General features: G+C 42.7%; 1 protein-coding gene across 1 annotated transcript in view; it reads right to left on the bottom strand.

Moving 5' to 3' along the window:
* The window catches only part of LOC311113006 (ankyrin-2-like), a gene marked incomplete at its 5' end in the record, with an annotated part of 103,136 nt that overhangs the window by 9,513 nt on the left and 74,223 nt on the right, over positions 1–19,400 (bottom strand). Inside the window, 5 exons of the mRNA XM_084156127.1 lie at positions 775–1,409; positions 16,255–16,838; positions 17,099–17,333; positions 19,003–19,152; positions 19,275–19,394. Of these exons, the coding sequence (XP_084012253.1) occupies positions 775–1,409; positions 16,255–16,838; positions 17,099–17,333; positions 19,003–19,152; positions 19,275–19,394 (1,724 nt within the window). The remainder of the gene's footprint in view (positions 1–774; positions 1,410–16,254; positions 16,839–17,098; positions 17,334–19,002; positions 19,153–19,274; positions 19,395–19,400) is intronic.

The raw sequence follows: 19,400 nt of genomic DNA, 5'->3' as shown, positions 1-19,400 counted from the left end.
TGAGAGACAGCACACAGCCATTGTGGCCATAGTAGATCATTATAACATGGTTACACATTTTGTATAGTTACTTCAGGCACTGTTACTGCAGGCACAGAGCAACAGGCAAGTGTTCCTTCTTTTATCTTTCTTGGCTCTTTACTTTTCTCTCATAAGGATGCCAAAAAGGCATTCAAAAGTAGGCTATTGTAGACCTGATAGAAATGTAAATAGAAAATATACAGTATGAGAGAGGTGGAGATGGAAGATGAAGAGGAGGCACAGTTGTACAACAATGTTCAACAAAACCAGCCATGCAAGATATGGCAATGATAATCCAAAGAAATTGTGGTCAAAGATGCAAACAAGTACTTCTGTATGGAATGTTGAAGTGGAATATGAAGTATTGACAGTGACAGTGAAGGTAATTATTTCACAATATTTTTTTATAGAATGTATTTGTATGTACTGTTCATTGTATCAGATAACCTAGCTGAAAATATAAGAATCATTTGCAAACACAGCAAAAAAGCATTCTCATAATTAAGTATTTTCAATATTGAGCAGGCTTTTGTCACATGATTATTCCATTGTGTTGGTCAATAACCCCACTTTGAAGTGGTTTGACCTAGAGTGTATTGTTTGGTAAGTATGCACACATGCATAAGCTTCTTGTATTAGTCTCTGTGTTTGAGTCAGTTGATGTCATCTCTGGACTGTGGTAACACTGCAATCAGCCTGAGAAGCTGGGACACAAGCCAGGGCAGGGTGCAGTCGTCATGCTTGATGTCTTACCCGTTCCAGAGAGTATTCATCGTCATCGTACCCTGCCTGCGACCTGGATGGAAGCTCCTCACACGTGGGTACAGTTTCACTTTCACTTTCTGGTCTGTCATAAATGCCATAGTCCCCAAGACTTTCACTACCCAAAGAGAAGCGATTATGGTCATCCACCCGTAGGAACTGTGCGCTGCATACAGGGCTTCCTTTGAGGAAGCCCGTTTCCGGAGTGCTGCCGAAGGGGGTTGGGGACGGAGGCTCCTCGATGTGGTAGAGGACCTCCGGTTCCTCTGGCTCCAGATCCTCTGGCTCTGAGAAGTCTGAGAAGTCATCTTTGCAGTCAAAGAACTCCAGGTCTGAATTTTCTTGGACGGAATCTGATTGGACAACTGGCCCAAATGAAGAGAGTGTTTTCTCAAATTCGCAGATCACTCTCTTAAAGTCTGGCGAGAATTCAAAGGCTTCTGCAGATCCAGGTGTAGCAGACTTGGAAGCGAACTCAGGACCCATCAAGGTGGTGGTTGTGACCTGACCCTTATCTGACAGAGGGTCACTGAAGACTGGAGAAACTGGACTCATATCAGTGGGGGACACCTGGCTACACTCAGAGACTCTCAGAGAGTGGCGTCCGGAAAACACGGCCTCGTAATCTGATGGCACCAGGAATTGGCTCGACATCGGCGAAAATAACTCACCCGAATGAGTCTCCTCGAATTCCTCTTGTGTACATTCACTCCAGTCTGAGAATTCCTGAGTGGCAGAGTCAAATACCTTTAGTTTAGGTGTCACTGCTCTATGGGTAGAGAACGGGTCTTGTTCACTGATCTGCAATGGGGTTGCTATCAGAGGTTCGTAGCCTGTGGCTCTCTTTGTCTGCTTAGTAGATGCTAGACCTGATACGCTGGTTTCTTGACTCAAGTCTAATATTGCCCTTTCCTCATGTAAAGTACTTTCCGTTATCGTGGTAGACTCTAATTTGCTTTGCATCTTTCCATAACTGGTCTTCAACTGTATTTCCTTGGCTGTTTGAGACAGAGCCTGGAAGTAAATGTTGACATCACTTGAACAAGGATACTTCAAATGTGTTGTTACAGCAAGTCAGTTGGCATGCTCCAATAAAATCCCATCAACAAACTGCATCACATGAGAGTACTTGCTTGACTAAGGTCTCGTTAGAAATGTTCTCCCACAACACCATGTCACATTTAAATCACTGCAATAACATTGGAGAACAAACCAAGCAATTCTAAAGGTCAACATCACAGTGCCCAACAAAGTTACAGTAATAGCAATATGCTTCCACACAAACTTACTAAGAGCTCAGATGAGTCAGAATTGGTTAGTTACATCACACACCATCCAAGTGCATTGTGATCTTACAAACATTCCATAGATACACTCCATTTTGCCGAAACCCATTGGTGAATCCAGACATCCATTTCGACCACACAGTGTTATTGTCATCCTCCATTAGAATTGGGAGTTATTACATCATTCCATAGCACGTGCAAAGTCAGCTTTATCGTGCTCTCTCTCTTACCCTCTGTGGGGCTTCCTGGGTTTTTATTGAATCAGCACTGAGGCGCAGGACCTCTACTTCTTCCTCTCTTCTGTCCTGGACCTTCACTGGTTGTTGCTTTACTGGGACATCTTTCTGGACCCTTTTGACGTTTTTCAAACCAATAGTGGCTTGGGGAGTTGGGATGGTTTCAGCATGCTCTGAACCATGCTTTGTCTGTGCCTGTTCCGTAGATGTAGTAACCATTTCTGCTACTAGTCCACTAACCCTTGGTAAGCCTTGATCTGTCGTGGTCATTTGTCCCTGCTCTATTTCAAATTCAGTGGCTGGAACTGACAATAGAGTAACATCCAAGGTATTTTCCTTGGGCGACATTGGGATACGCTCAGACGTTAAAACAGATGTCACATGACTCAACGTACCTGCTTTAAATGTCATTGTTTCTGTACCTGTAATAACTAAACTTAACTCTTCATCTGATGCACCTGATTCAGGAGACTGCTGCCTTCGGGAGACATCGGCCCAATAATCTACAGGTAACGCTATGAATACAGTGTCTGATGACACAGATTCAGGTGAAGACGTTCTATCACTAAGGGCCCGGGGTTCCATGAAGTACTGAGATAATATCCTCATAAACTCAGGCACTGGTGAGTCAGGCGATAGTCGTCTATTCCTGCTGACTGATTCTAGGGAATCAGGTGAGGATGGCCTACTCTCTAATGCTGACGATGATATGACCATTAGCTCATACTCAGAGCCAGAAGACATTGATTCAGGTGATGATGACCTGTGTTCTATTGTGGCATACTCCATATTACATGAATCCATACCTGACACACCTGATATTGTATACTGAGGGATGGGTGAGTCTGAAGAAAGAGACCTATTGTCATTGATCTCATGCATTGATTCAGGTGAAGATGATCTAACCTTATCCATTGACATCGCTGATTCTAGGGACATGGTTCTGTATTCAACAGACTCAGGGGATAACGGTCTATCCTTCTCAACTTGTTTCTCTAATAACACAGATTCAGGTGATGATATTCCAACATCTGCCTTTAACACCAATGTTGCAGGTGATATGGGTCGGCAGTCAGGTAATGACTCAGGTGATCGAGGCTTATCCTCTGTCTCTGATACAGACACTATGACCCATCCATCTTCAGAGTCTGATTTGGAGTGAGGGGAAGCTGATCTGTGACCTGTTTCAAATGTATACTCAGATACTACTTCTGCAGCTGGTGATTCAGGTACAACTATATCAGATACGCTTGGAACACTAGGAGCGCCATCATGATCAATCTGGACTGTCTCAGTTGTAGTTTGTGAAGGTTCCACTTGCCAATCTGGTAGAGCTTCTGTGCTGAGCTCAGTGCTACCTTGAGCAACTTCTCTCTCCTCTGGAGTAGTCTGTACGTACTCTATACTCTCAGACAAAGCTACATCATGATCGATCTTGGCTGTTTCAGTGGTAGTTACTGAAGGTTCCACTTGTGGACCAGGTAGAGATTCTGGACTGAGCTCAGTGCTACCTAGAGCATATTCTTCCTCACCAGGAGGAGTCTCTACATATGCTTCGCTACTACCAGTATACTTCAAGAAGCCGGTTTTACTCAAGAAGGTTTCTCCTAAATATTGGGGGTCATGTATTTGAGAGATACGCTTCCAAAGTGTTGCTGGTCCATGTTCATCAGCTGATGCCACTGATTCAGGCGTTACTGCTCTGTTGTCAGGACAGGATTTGTCAGAATATACCAACACGAATTCCATGTCTGATGTTATTGATAATGGGGATGAAGACCTATATCCTGTTTCTACTGTGGAAGACCCAAGTGCGATCTGTGTAAATTGTGGAATTGGTGACTGAGGTGACAAAGACCTATGCCCATTCACTGATGCTACTGATTCAGGTGAGTCTGGTCTCTTCTCATCAAAGACCGATTCAGAAATGAGTGGTGCATATTCTATATCTGAAGCCGCTGATTCAGGGGATGAGGACCTACATCCAATCATTGAAACAATAGACTCTCGTAATGCCTGTCTAAACTCAGGTATGGGTGAATCAGGTGACAGTGCCCTGTATTCATCTACAGATGCTATTGATTCAGGTGATGCAGGTCTATTCTCAAAAAGCATTGAGTCATGTAAGATGAACTCTGTTTCAGATTCCATATCTGAGCATATTGATTCAGGCGATGCTGATCTATTCCCTGTCACTAGTGTAGTAGTTTCGTGCTGTGTGTACTGGGGTACTGGGGAGTCTGGTGACAGAGCTCTAAACTCATCTACTGATGCCGTTGAATCAGGAGTGTCTGGTCTATCTTCAATCTCAGAAATCAGAGGAGTGTATTCTGTTTCAGATTCTGTTTCATAATCTGCCAATGATTCAGGGGATGAGGACCTATATCCAATCATTGAAACGATAGACTCTCTTAATGCCTGTCTAAACTCAGGTATGGGTGACTCAGGTGATAGCGCCCTGTATTCATCTATAGATGCTATTGAATCAGGTGATGAGGGTCTATCCTCAAAAAGCGTTGAGGCACAAAAGAATAACTCATTTTCAAATTCCTCATCTGACAATACTGATGAAGGTGATGAGGATCTGCTTCCTGTCATAAATATGGTTGGTTCTGGGAAATATTGTAGGTATTGTGGTAGAGGAGAGTCTGGAGACAGACACCTGTACTCATCCACTGATGCTGTAGATTCAGGAGAAGATGATCTGATGTTTGTCAGTAACACGACTGATTCAGGTGACATGGGTCTATACTCTGATAAAGACTCAGGTGATAGGGGTCTTTCCTCTGTATCTGATACTACTGACTCAGGTGAGTCTGGTCTCTGCCAAAAGGCAAACACCTCAGATGAAGGTCTGCCTTTATCTGTGAATATTGTCGAAAAAATATCAGAAAGCTCTAATTCGTTGTTTGACCATACTGATGTTAATGATCGTGGTCTATCTTCATAGAATAACGACATTAAGGGCAGAGTCCCACATTCCATATCTGAGCACATTGATTCAGGTGAAGTTGACCTGTATCCAATAAAATGTGGAATAGATTCAGGTAATGGCGGCCAAAAATCAGGTATGGGTGAGTCCGGTGAAAGCGCCATGTATTCATCAACTGATGCTACTGATTCAGGTGATGAGGGTCTACCTCTCTCTGAAAAGAGTGTCAAGAAGATGTCAGAAAGATCATATTCATCATCTGACAATACTGATGCAGGTGATGATGATCTGCTTCCTGCCATAAACAGAGTTGGTTCTGGGAAATATTGTAAGTATTGTGGTAGAGGAGAGTCTGGAGACAGACATCTATACTCATCCACTGATGCTGTAGATTCAGGTGAGTCTGGTCTCTGCCAAAATGCCAAAGTCTCAGATAGTATGTATTCCATTTCGGAAGTGCCTGAAATCACTGATTCAGGTGATGATGATCTATATCTATATACAGAAGATGTAACAAATTCAGGTATTGCCTGTCTGAACTCAGGTATGGGTGACTCAGGTGATAGTGCCCTGTATTCATCTACAGATGCTATTGATTCAGGTGATGAGGGTCTATCCTCAAAAAGCATTGAGGCATATAAGAATAACTCTGTTTCATATTCCATATTTGAGCATATTGATTCAGGTGACGCTGACCTGTATCCTGACATAAACAGAGTTGGTTCTGGGAAATACTGTAAATAGTGTGGTAGAGGAGAGTCTGGAGACAGACATCTATACTCATCCACTGATGCTGTAGATTCAGGAGAAGATGATCTGATGTTTGTCAGTAGCATGGCTGATTCAGGTGACATGGGTCTATACTCTGATAAAGACTCAGGTGATAGGGGTCTTTCCTCTGTATCTGATATTATTGACTCAGGTGAGTCTGGTCTCTTCTCATCAAAGACCGACTCAGAAATGAGTGGTGTATATTCAATATCTGAATCAACTGATTCAGGTGATGATGACCTGTACCCAATAGTTGAAATAGCAGATTCAGGTAACACCTGTCTAAACTCAGGTATGGGTGAATCAGGTGATAGTGCCCTGTATTCATCTACAGATGCTATTGATTCAGGTGATGCGGGTCTATTCTCAAAAAGCATTGAGGCATATAAGAATAACTCTGTTTCAGATTCCATATCTGAGCATATTGATTCAGGCGATGCTGATCTATTCCCTGTCCCTAGTGTGGTAGGTTCGTGCTGTGTGTACTGGGGTACTGGGGAGTCTGGTGACAGAGCTCTAAACTCATCTACTGATGCCGTTGAATCAGGAGAGTCTGGTCTATCGTCAATCTCAGAAATCAGAGGAGTGTATTCTGATTCAGACTCTGTTTCATAATCTGCCAATGATTCAGGGGATGAGGACCTATATCCAATCATTGAAACGATAGACTCTCTTAATGCCTGTCTAAACTCAGGTATGGGTGACTCAGGTGATAGTGCCCTGTATTCATCTATAGATGCTATTGAATCAGGTGATGAGGCTCTATCCTCAAAAAGCGTTGAGGCACAAAATAATAACTCATTTTCAAATTCCTCATCTGACAATACCGATGAAGGTGACGGGGATCTGCTTCCTGTCATAAATATGGTTGGTTCTGGGAAATATTGTAGGTATTGTGGTAGAGGAGAGTCTGGAGACAGACACCTGTACTCATCCACTGATGCTGTAGATTCAGGAGAAGATGATCTGATGTTTGTCAGTAGCATGACTGATTCAGGTGACATGGGTCTATACTCTGATAAAGACTCAGGTGATAGGGGTCTTTCCTCTGTATCTGATACTATTGACTCAGGTGAGTCTGGTCTTGATTCAATAAAGAATACCTCAGAAATTAAAGGTGCATATTCAATATCTGAAGTCACTGATTCAGGTGATGAGGATCTATATCCAATAGAATATGTAACAGATTCAGGTAATTCTTGTCTAAACTGAGGAATGGGTGAGTCAGGAGTCAAGGCCCTGTATTCATCTACAGATGCCATTGAGTCAGGTGAGCCTGGTCTCTGCCAAAAGGCAAAAGCCTCAGATAGTATATGTCCAATTTCTTCTGATTTCACTGAATCAGGTGACGATGGTCTGCTTCCGGCCATAAACATTGTTGGTTCTGGGAAATATTGTAAATATTGTGGAATTGGTGAGTCTGGAGATAAAGATCTATGCTCATCCATTGACTTCACTGACTCAGGAGAATCTGATCTTAACCCACTCTCGGTTGATAACATTTGACTTAATTGTTCTGATTTCTGTACATTCTCTATTGTACTCCCACAATACTCAAACATACCTGTTTTACTAGCAAAGGTTTCTCCTACGTATTGGGGGTCATGTATTGGAGAGATCAGCTTCCAACGGTCTGCATCGTACACAAGTTTGTAAATGGGCACTCGTATGACTGATTCTGATGGTGAATGGGCATATTCAATATCTGAAGTCACTGACTCAGGTGACGACGATCTACATTCAACAAAATATTCAAGTATATTCTGTCTAAACTCAGGTATGGGTGAGTCAGGTGACAGTGCCCTGTATTCATCTACAGATGCTATTGAATCAGGTGATGCGGGTCTATTCTCAAAAAGCATTGAGGTAAATGAGAATAACTCAGTTTCATGTTCCAAATCTGACAATACTGATACAGGTGACGATGATCTGCTTCCTGTAATAAACATGGTTGATTCTGGGAAATATTGTAGGTATTGTGGTAGAGGAGAGTCTGGAGACAGACACCTGTACTCATCCACTGATGCTGTAGATTCAGGAGAAGATGATCTGATGTTTGTCAGTAGCATGGCTGATTCAGGTGACATGGGTCTATACTCTGATAAAGACTCAGGTGATAGGGGTCTTTCCTCTGTATCTGATACTATTGACTCAGGTGAGTCTGGTCTCTTCTCATCAAAGACCGACTCAGAAATGAGTGGTGTATATTCAATATCTGAATCAACTGATTCAGGTGATGATGACCTGTACCCAATAGTTGAAATAGCAGATTCAGGTAACACCTGTCTAAACTCAGGTATGGGTGAATCAGGTGATAGTGCCCTGTATTCATCTACAGATGCTATTGATTCAGGTGATGCGGGTCTATCCTCAAAAAGCATTGAGGCATATAAGAATAACTCTGTTTCAGATTCCATATCTGAGCATATTGATTCAGGCGATGCTGATCTATTCCCTGTCCCTAGTGTGGTAGGCTCGTGCTGTGTGTACTGGGGTACTGGGGAGTCTGGTGACAGAGCTCTAAACTCATCTACTGATGCCGTTGAATCAGGAGAGTCTGGTCTATCTTCAATCTCAGAAATCAGAGGAGTGTATTCTGTTTCAGACTCTGTTTCATAATCTGTCAATGATTCAGGGGATGAGGACCTATATCCAATCATTGAAACGATAGACTCTCTTAATGCCTGTCTAAACTCAGGTATGGGTGACTCAGGTGATAGTGCCCTGTATTCATCTATAGATGCTATTGAATCAGGTGATGAGGGTCTATCCTCAAAAAGCGTTGAGGCACAAAAGAATAACTCATTTTCAAATTCCTCATCTGACAATACTGATGAAGGTGATGAGGATCTGCTTCCTGTCATAAATATGGTTGGTTCTGGGAAATATTGTAGGTATTGTGGTAGAGGAGAGTCTGGAGACAGACACCTGTACTCATCCACTGATGCTGTAGATTCAGGAGAAGATGATCTGATGTTTGTCAGTAACACGACTGATTCAGGTGACATGGGTCTATACTCTGATAAAGACTCAGGTGATAGGGGTCTTTCCTCTGTATCTGATACTACTGACTCAGGTGAGTCTGGTCTCTGCCAAAAGGCAAACACCTCAGATGAAGGTCTGCCTTTATCTGTGAATATTGTCGAAAAAATATCAGAAAGCTCTAATTCGTTGTTTGACCATACTGATGTTAATGATCGTGGTCTATCTTCATAGAATAACGACATTAAGGGCAGAGTCCCACATTCCATATCTGAGCACATTGATTCAGGTGAAGTTGACCTGTATCCAATAAAATGTGGAATAGATTCAGGTAATGGCGGCCAAAAATCAGGTATGGGTGAGTCCGGTGAAAGCGCCATGTATTCATCAACTGATGCTACTGATTCAGGTGATGAGGGTCTACCTCTCTCTGAAAAGAGTGTCAAGAAGATGTCAGAAAGATCATATTCATCATCTGACAATACTGATGCAGGTGATGATGATCTGCTTCCTGCCATAAACAGAGTTGGTTCTGGGAAATATTGTAAGTATTGTGGTAGAGGAGAGTCTGGAGACAGACATCTATACTCATCCACTGATGCTGTAGATTCAGGTGAGTCTGGTCTCTGCCAAAATGCCAAAGTCTCAGATAGTATGTATTCCCTTTCGGAAGTGCCTGAAATCACTGATTCAGGTGATGATGATCTATATCTATATACAGAAGATGTAACAAATTCAGGTATTGCCTGTCTGAACTCAGGTATGGGTGACTCAGGTGATAGTGCCCTGTATTCATCTACAGATGCTATTGATTCAGGTGATGAGGGTCTATCCTCAAAAAGTATTGAGCCATATAAGAATAACTCTGTTTCATATTCCATATTTGAGCATATTGATTCAGGTGACGCTGACCTGTATCCTGACATAAACAGAGTTGGTTCTGGGAAATATTGTAGGTATTGTGGTAGAGGAGAGTCTGGAGACAGACACCTGTAGTCATCCACTGATGCTGTAGATTCAGGAGAAGATGATCTGATGTTTGTCAGTAGCATGACTGATTCAGGTGACATGGGTCTATACTCTGATAAAGACTCAGGTGATAGGGGTCTTTCCTCAGTATCTGATACTACTGATTCAGGTGAGTCTGGTCTTGATTCAATAAAGAATACCTCAGAAATTAAAGGTGCATATTCAATATCTGAAGTCACCGATTCAGGTGATGAGGATCTATATCCAATAGAATATGTAACAGATTCAGGTAATTCTTGTCTAAACTGAGGTATGGGTGAGTCAGGAGTCAAGGCCTTGTATTCATCTACAGATGCTATTGAGTCAGGTGAGCCTGGTCTCTGCCAAAAGGCAAAAGCCTCAGATAGTATATGTCCAATTTCTTCTGATTTCACTGAATCAGGTGACGATGGTCTGCTTCCGGCCATAAACATTGTTGGTTCTGGGAAATATTGTAAATATTGTGGAATTGGTGAGTCTGGAGATAAAGATCTATGCTCATCCATTGACTTCACTGACTCAGGAGAATCTGATCTTAACCCACTCTCAGTTGATAACATTTTACTTAATTGTTCTGATTTCTGTACATTCTCTATTGTACTCCCACAATACTCAAACATACCTGTTTTACTAGCAAAGGTTTCTCCTACGTATTGGGGGTCATGTATTGGAGAGATCAGCTTCCAACGGTCTGCATCGTACACAAGTTTGTAAATGGGCACTCGTATGACTGATTCTGATGGTGAATGGGCATATTCAATATCTGAAGTCACTGACTCAGGTGACGACGATCTACATTCAACAAAATATTCAAGTATATTCTGTCTAAACTCAGGTATGGGTGAGTCAGGTGACAGTGCCCTGTATTCATCTACAGATGCTATTGAATCAGGTGATGAGGGTCTATTCTCAAAAAGCATTGAGGTAAATGAGAATAACTCAGTTTCATATTCCAAGTCTGACAATACTGATACAGGTGACGATGATCTCCTTCCTGTCATAAATATGGTTGGTTCTGGGAAATATTGTAGGTATTGTGGTAGAGGAGAGTCTGGAGACAGACATCTATACTCATCCACTGATGCTGTAGATTCAGGAGAAGATGATCTGATGTTTGTCAGTAGCATGGCTGATTCAGGTGACATGGGTCTATACTCTGATAAAGATTCAGGTGATAGGGGTCTTTCCTCTGTATCTGATATTATTGACTCAGGTGAGTCTGGTCTCTTCTCATCAAAGACTGACTCAGAAATGAGTGGTGTATATTCAATATCTGAATCAACTGATTCAGGTGACGATGATCTGTATCCAATGGTTGAAAAAGCAGATTTAGGTAAAATCTGTCTAAACTCAGGTATGGGTGAATCAGGTGATAGTGCCCTGTATTCATCTACAGATGCTATTGAATCAGGTGATGAGGCTCTATCCTCAAAAAGCGTTGAGGCACAAAAGAATAACTCATTTTCAAATTCCTCATCTGACAATACTGATGAAGGTGATGAGGATCTGCTTCCTGTCATAAATATGGTTGGTTCTGGGAAATATTGTAGGTATTGTGGTACAGGAGAGTCTGGAGACAGACATCTATACTCATCCACTGATGCTGTAGATTCAGGTGAGTCTGGTCTCTGCCAAAATGCCAAAGTCTCAGATAGTATGTATTCCATTTCGGAAGTGCCTGAAATCACTGATTCAGGTGATGATGATCTATATCTATATACAGAAGATGTAACAAATTCAGGTATTGCCTGTCTGAACTCAGGTATGGGTGACTCAGGTGATAGTGCCCTGTATTCATCTACAGATGCTATTGATTCAGGTGATGAGGGTCTATCCTCAAAAAGCATTGAGGCATATAAGAATAACTCTGTTTCATATTCCATATTTGAGCATATTGATTCAGGTGACGCTGACCTGTATCCTGACATAAACAGAGTTGGTTCTGGGAAATACTGTAAATAGTGTGGTACAGGAGAGTCTGGAGACAGACATCTATACTCATCCACTGATGCTGTAGATTCAGGAGAAGATGATCTGATGTTTGTCAGTAGCATGGCTGATTCAGGTGACATGGGTCTATACTCTGATAAAGACTCAGGTGATAGGGGTCTTTCCTCTGTATCTGATATTATTGACTCAGGTGAGTCTGGTCTCTTCTCATCAAAGACCGACTCAGAAATGAGTGGTGTATATTCAATATCTGAATCAACTGATTCAGGTGATGATGACCTGTACCCAATAGTTGAAATAGCAGATTCAGGTAACACCTGTCTAAACTCAGGTATGGGTGAATCAGGTGACAGTGCCCTGTATTCATCTACAGATGCTATTGATTCAGGTGAGTCTGGTCTTTGCCATAAGGCAAATGCCTCAGATAGTATATATTCAATTTCTGAAGTACCCGAAGTCACTGATTCAGGTGATGATGACCTTGTAGTTGAGAAAGCAGATTCAGGTAATGCCTGTCTAAACTCAGGTATGGGAGAGTCAGGGGACAGTGGTCTATGCTCATTGACTGATCCTATAGATTCAGGAGAGGACGTTCTAGTGTCAATACCCAGAACTATTGAATATTTTGAGTCAACTACTTCAACTTCAGCATCAGATACTGATTCAGGTGACAATGATCTCTGATATGATTGAGCAGTTTCAAGGAAGAATAGTGAATATTGGGGTATGGGGGAATCTGGGGATGAAGATTGACATGCTTTCAATGACTTCACTGACTCTGACGAATCTGATCTCAAAGCAGACGTTATCTTAACTGACTCAGGTGAGAGTGTATATTCAGACTCAGAATCAGGTGAGAGTGGTCTGTCCTCGGTAACCTCAGTTGATGAAGTTTGATTTTCTCTTTCTGCTGTCTGCACATACTCTATGATACTCTCAGCATACTCAAACATACCAGTTTTAGGGGTTTCCCCTACATACTGGGGATCATGTATTGGAGAGACCAGCTTCCAAAGCTCTGCATCGTACTTAAGTTTGTAAACTGGCACTCTTATTACTGATGGAGGGACATGTATACCTTCATCAGATACTGTTATTGGTGACACAGATGGTTCTTTTTGAGTTTGGGCTAAATCAGGTACTGACAGTCCTTTCTGAGTTTCAGGTTTAATCGATTCAGGAAATAATTGGGGTGTGGAGTTGAATATTATTAGTGGACTTTCAGGGACATCTACACCTGATTCAGTTACTGTTACTGGTGACACACAAGGTACCATGTCTTGGTCTTTTGAAAGTGAGCTATGCTCACTGACTGAACCAGTTGACTCAGGTGATAAGGGTCTATTTTCAATAGCTGCAAATCTTGAATCAAATATCTCAGAAACCTCATCATCTGGTAACGATTCAGGTGACGATGATCTATGTTGAAACTGAACAGCTTCACAGAACAATGGTGAATATTTGGGTACAGGGGAATCTGGTGATAATGATCTATTCATTGTTCCTGTTGATCCAGGGGATGTTGTTTTAATATCCTTCAACAACATTAGTGACGAAGATGACATGGGTCTATACTCTGATAATGACTCAGGCTTAGAGTCCGACTCCTCAACTGGAGAATCTATTGACAACGATTTATTTTCAGGTTCGGTTGTCTCTTCATACTCTATTCCTTGTCCAGCATACTCAAACACACCTGTTTTACTACAGTCAGTTTCTCCTACATATTGTGGGTCATTTATTTGAGAGATAAGCTTCCAAAGCTCTGCATCATACACAAGTCTGTATTCGGGCACTAGTATTGCTGATGGAGGGACATGTATACCTGATTCAGATACTGTTATTGGTGACACAGATGAAGGTTGAGCTAAGTCAGGTACTGATAGTCCTTTTTGAGGTTCAGGTTGACTAAATTCAAGTAATGGTGCAGTTGCGGACTCGGTTAATATTGGTGGACGTTCAGGGACATTTATACCTGATTCAGTTACAGTTATTGGTGACACACATAGTACCATGTCTTGATCTTCTGAAGGTTGAGCTACATCACTATTTGCTGATAGACCTTCATGAGATTCAGGTTTAGTAGATTCAGGTTTTGCTGGTTTAGGTGCAGTTACAACTTCTGCAGGTTTCGTTGGAGGTTGGTTTGTAAAATGTAATACAGACTCAGATAACGGTTTTACAGCAGGAATTTCGGTCACTGATTCAGATGCTGCCTCAGTTTCGGAGGACTTTGATTTTCGTTTTTTTGTTGACGATGGATTGAGTTTTGTTTTGCCCTTTTCAGTAGACCGCTGTATATCTAGCTGTATATTTTGCATGTCTGTTGAATTAGCAGGTTCTGACATTACAGGGTTAGGTTCAATAGTGTCAAGTGATTCTGCTGTCAATTTGTCATTTTCTGGAACAAGTGTCGTAGATTTTGGCAACTTCACTTTGGTCACAGATGGAGAAACAAGGGGTTTAGAGGATTTCGATTTAGTCAATGCTGAATACGTTATCTCCTTTTCAAAGTCTAAAGCTTCAGGTGAATCTGATCTATGCTCTGTACCTATAGACTGCAGAGACATTGGAACATATTTAGTGTCTGATGATACTGATTCAGGTGAAGAAGATCTATGATCAACAATAGAGTCTGGTAATATGTGCCAAAACTGAGGTATAGGTGAGTCAGGTGATAGCGCTCTATATTCATCTATTGATGCTATTGATTCAGGTGATGAAGGTCTATCCTTATAAAGTAATGAAAGTAATGGTGCAGTTTCATAATCTATATCTGAAAATATAGATTCAGATGATGATGATCTACAAATCTTCACTAAAGCAATGGGTTCCGATTGCCAAAATTGTGGAATTGGTGAATCTGGAGACAGAGATCTGTGTTCATCTACTGATCCTGTAGATCTAGGTGATGATGCTTTGATATCGTTCAGTAACATCAGTGATGTAGGTGACATGGGTCTATACTCTGATAAAGACTCAGCTGACAGGGGTCTTTCCTCTGTATCTGATACTATTAACTCAGGTGAGTCTGGTCTCTGCCAAAAGGCAAAAGCCCCCAATAGTATACATTCAGTTTCTGAAGTCACTGAAGTCTCTGAAGTCTCTGATTCAGGTGAATATGACCTACACCCTGTAGTGGAGATAACCGATTCAGGTAATGGCTGTCTAAACTCAGGTATGGGAGAATCAGGGGATAGTGATCTATGCTCATTGACTGATCCAGTAGATTCAGGTGATGATGCACTCTTCTCTAAATACTCACTGCCCGGGGATATCGCTCTGGCAAACTCTCCCCTGTTAGGAACCATAGGTGTCAAGGGCCTGTCCTCTGCATCTGCTAGCCCTGGTGCTAGTAGACTACATGCAGCTCCAGGGGCACTTAGGAACATTCGTCCTGGGTCATAAGGTGGTAATTCTGCAGTTTCCCATTCAACCTCAGGGGGCGGTAGAGGAGACAGGGGTCTAAACTGAGGTATGGGCAAGCCAGGCAAGAGAAGACTTAGTTCAGTATCGGAAGACAGTGACTCGGGAGATGAGGCTCTACTCTCAGTCAACAGTATGGATGAATCAGGTGTTGACGGGCGATACTCGGGTATATTTGAGTCAGTTGATTGGGACCCAGACCTATCATCTGATGTCACTGACTCTGGCAAAGATGATCGATCATGCACTACAAATTTAGTAGCATACTCAGATGCTGAGTCAGGGGATAAAGGCAAAGGCATGGCTAACTCGGATGAGACTGTATTAGAGGCTCCCTCCTGACTTGAAGGCTTATGTTCAGGTAAGGTTATCTCAAAGCTGTACTCTACACCAGTTATAACAGATTTGGCTGATTTGGAGTCAGACACTGGAGGAGCTGACACCTCTCCTGGGGTCTCAGCAGTTGAGTCATGTGACATCTGGATAAATGCAGTGCTGACAATGGATTCTACTGGGACCGACTCCGAAATCTGAGTGGTTCTTGACACGTCTGATGATGTCTGAGCTATTGTCTGTGATTCCTTACCCACCCCAAAGGTGATAGACTCTAGGGTAATGGGACTGATATCTACAGGGCTGAGATGTAGCTCAGTGGAGATAGCTTCCTGGTCAAGAGTAGCCTGGTCTACATCAATCAAAAGCATGGAGGTAGGGGAATCTGCTGCATAAACCCGGCTGGCTCTGTAAGTTCCGGCTACCTCATCCAATTCCATTGGTGTTTTTTTGGATTCTTCACTAGTTGACTCCTCTACATATCCAAACAGGACTTCGTAAAGTCGGTGTGACACCTCGTCAATATGATCCTCTGAGAATATCTCACATGTCTCTTTGGGGCGTACCACCTCAGAAGCCTGAGAAAGCTGAGTAGACTGAGGAAGTGGTAAATTCATAGGCTTGGCTGTAACACTGATCTTCTCAGAAACACGTTCAGTTGTCTGAGAGGTCATAGTGATGGGCGTGGTGGAGAGGTAAGTGTAGTACTTTGAGGTTTGCTTTAGCTCCACAGACAGCTCACTGAAGTCTGGCTCGGCCTGGTCACATTCAGTCAGACTGTCCCCGAAGTCGGTCATGGACAACGGACGGTTCTCACAGACACGCTTACTACTTTTAGTGGGTGACTCTTGGTCATTCGTTGACTCTTTGTTGTCGCTTTCTGCCTGGGGGGGCTGGAGTGACCCCTCACCCCACTCTGCACCCTGCTGTGCCCCCTTCTCAGAATGCTTGACAGATGGAGAGGGTGAGGGGGGAGGGGTGGGCCCGTTGTAGACAGGATCTAGGACGTGAGAGGTGAGCTGGTAGGGGGAGGTGCGGTACAAGGTGAAGAAGGGACTTACTTGTTTAAAAGTGCCCATGTGTAGTGACTCAGCCTTCTCCGATCCACTCTGTGGTGTACCGCCCACAGAACTGAGGAACAAAAAGTAACATGAAGTCAAACATCTAATCACATTTGAAGTCTCCCAGCAAAAATAACACACAGTTATTCTTAAAAACAGTTTATTCCTATTGATTTTAACAATGCAAATCACGATTATTTGACTGAACTGTTTGTTTCTACAACCATACACCATTAGCAGAATATAGCAGAAAACAACATAAGACCTTTTTAACCATACCAATTTCTCTTTCACTCAATACTTCACTCTTATACTGACTGATCGACTTACTGTGTCATCTCCAGCTCTTTCTGCAGCTTCTCCTTCTGGGCGTGTTTCAGGAGGCCTGTTACTGAAGTGTCTATCTCTACCCGCCCTGATGTCTCATGCAGTGATGACATGCTGGAGGAGAGGTCCTCCTCTGACACCATGAAGGGCCCCTGCCTGGACCCTGGCCCACTGGGGGTGCCGTCTGTACGCCTGCCTGGCCGGGGACTGTCTATGTCCTCATGGAGGGCAGAGAAACCTGGACAGGCATAGATATGGACACCGTTATTAACCTGTGATCTCTTTGGCATAGTTAGTACATTTTGGTTGATAAAGATGACATGAGGTTTACTGTCTCATGACGGTAAACATAGGACATTTCCATTTTGCTTGGTAGTACAGTCGTGGTCAAAAGCTTTGAGAATGACACAAGTATTGGTCTTCACAAAGTTTGCTGCTTCAGTGTTATGAGATATTGTTGTCAGATGTTACTATGGTATACTGAAGTATAATTACAAGCATTCCATAAGTGTCAAAGGCTTTTATTGACAATTACATTCAGTTTATGCAAAGAGTCAATATTTGCAGTGTTGACCCTTCTTTTTCAAGACCTCTGCAATCCGCCCTGTCATGCTGTCAATTAACTTCTGGGCCACATCCTGACTGATGGGTTTTTGGTTGTCCACCTGCCTCTTGAGGATCGACCACAAGTTCTCAATGGGATTAAGGTCTGGGGAGTTTCCTGGCCATGGACCCAAAATATAGATGTTTTGTTCCCCGAGCCACTTAGTTATCACTTTTGCCTTATGGCAAGGTGCTCCATCATGCTGGAAAAGGCATTGGTCGTCACCAAACTTTTCTTGGATGGTTGGGAGAAGTTGCTCTCGGAGGATGTGTTGGTACCATTCTTTATTCATGGCTGTGTTCTTAGGCAAAATTGTGAGTGAGCCCACTCCCTTGGCTGAGAAGCAACCCCACACATGAATGGTCTCAGGATGCTTTACTGTTGGCATGACACAGGACTGATGGTAGCGCTCACCTTGTCTTCTCCGGACAAGCTGTTTTCCTGATGCCCCAAACAATCGGAAAGGGGATTCATCAGAGAAAATGACTTTACCCCAGTCCTCAGCAGCCCAATCCCTGTACCTTTTGCAGAATATCAGTCTGTCCCTGATGTTTTTCCTGGAGAGAAGTGGCTTCTTTGCTGCCCTTCTTGACACCAGGCCATCTTCCAAAAGTCTTCGCATCACTGTGCGTGCAGATGCACTCACACATGCCTGCTGCCATTCCTGAGCAAGCTCTGCACTGGTGGTGCCCCGATCCCGCAGCTGAATCAACTTTAGGAGACGGTCCTGGTGCTTGCTGGACTTTCTTGGGCGCCCTGACACCTTCTTCACAACAATTGAACCTCTCTCCTTGAAGTTCTTGATGATCCGATAAATGGTTGATTTAGGTGCAATCTTACTAGCAGCAATATCCTTGCCTGTGAAGCCCTTTTTGTGCAAAGCAATGATGACGGCACATGTTTCCTTGCAGGTAACCATGGTTAACAGAGGAAGAACAATGATTTCAAGCACCACCCTCCTTTTAAAGCTTCCAGTCTGTTATTCTAACTCAATCAGCATGACAGAGTGATCTCCAGCCTTGTCCTCGTCAACACTCTCACCTGTGTTAACGAGAGAATCACTAACATGATGGCAGCTGGTCCTTTTGTGGCAGGGCTGAAATGCAGTGTAAATGTTTTTGGGGGATTAAGTTCATTTTCATGGCAAAGAGGGACTTTGCAATTAATTGCAATTCATCTGATCACTCTTCATGACATTCTGGAGTATATGCAAATTGCCATCATCAAAACTGAGGCAGCAGACTTTGTGAAAATTAGTATTTGTGTCATTCTCAAAACTTTTGACCACGACTGTACACTATACCTTCACTGTGATCCATTGCAATGGTCCTCTCAATCTCTGCATAGGTGTGGGATGATGCGTCCTCCTGGGTGGACTTCATTATCTTGGTTTCGATGAGATGAACAATGTCCATTCTGTTGATCTTGGTGAGTCGTTTGATCAGTGTAGTTTCTGTGTATAGAAATAATAACATAATAACAAAAGATCATAACAGTAAATAAGCCATTATGAAAATATTACAATTATCAATAATAAATATTCATAATACAATAAGGAGTGATATATCAGCATACCTGTGGCATGTTTGCCATCCCTGTCAGTCCAGAGCTTCAGCAGGGCGTGGCTTTGGTCCTGTAGTGAGTTGGGGTTCTCAATTCTTATTAGATTGATCCTCTCCTCACTGAACTCCAGCTCTCGAG

Source organism: Coregonus lavaretus, assembly GCF_964263955.1.
Source record: "Coregonus lavaretus genome assembly, chromosome: 39".
Classification (NCBI taxonomy): domain Eukaryota; kingdom Metazoa; phylum Chordata; class Actinopteri; order Salmoniformes; family Salmonidae; genus Coregonus; species Coregonus lavaretus.
The sequence above is the reverse complement of the archived record's forward strand: the minus strand, read 5'-3'. Positions and strand labels throughout refer to the sequence as shown.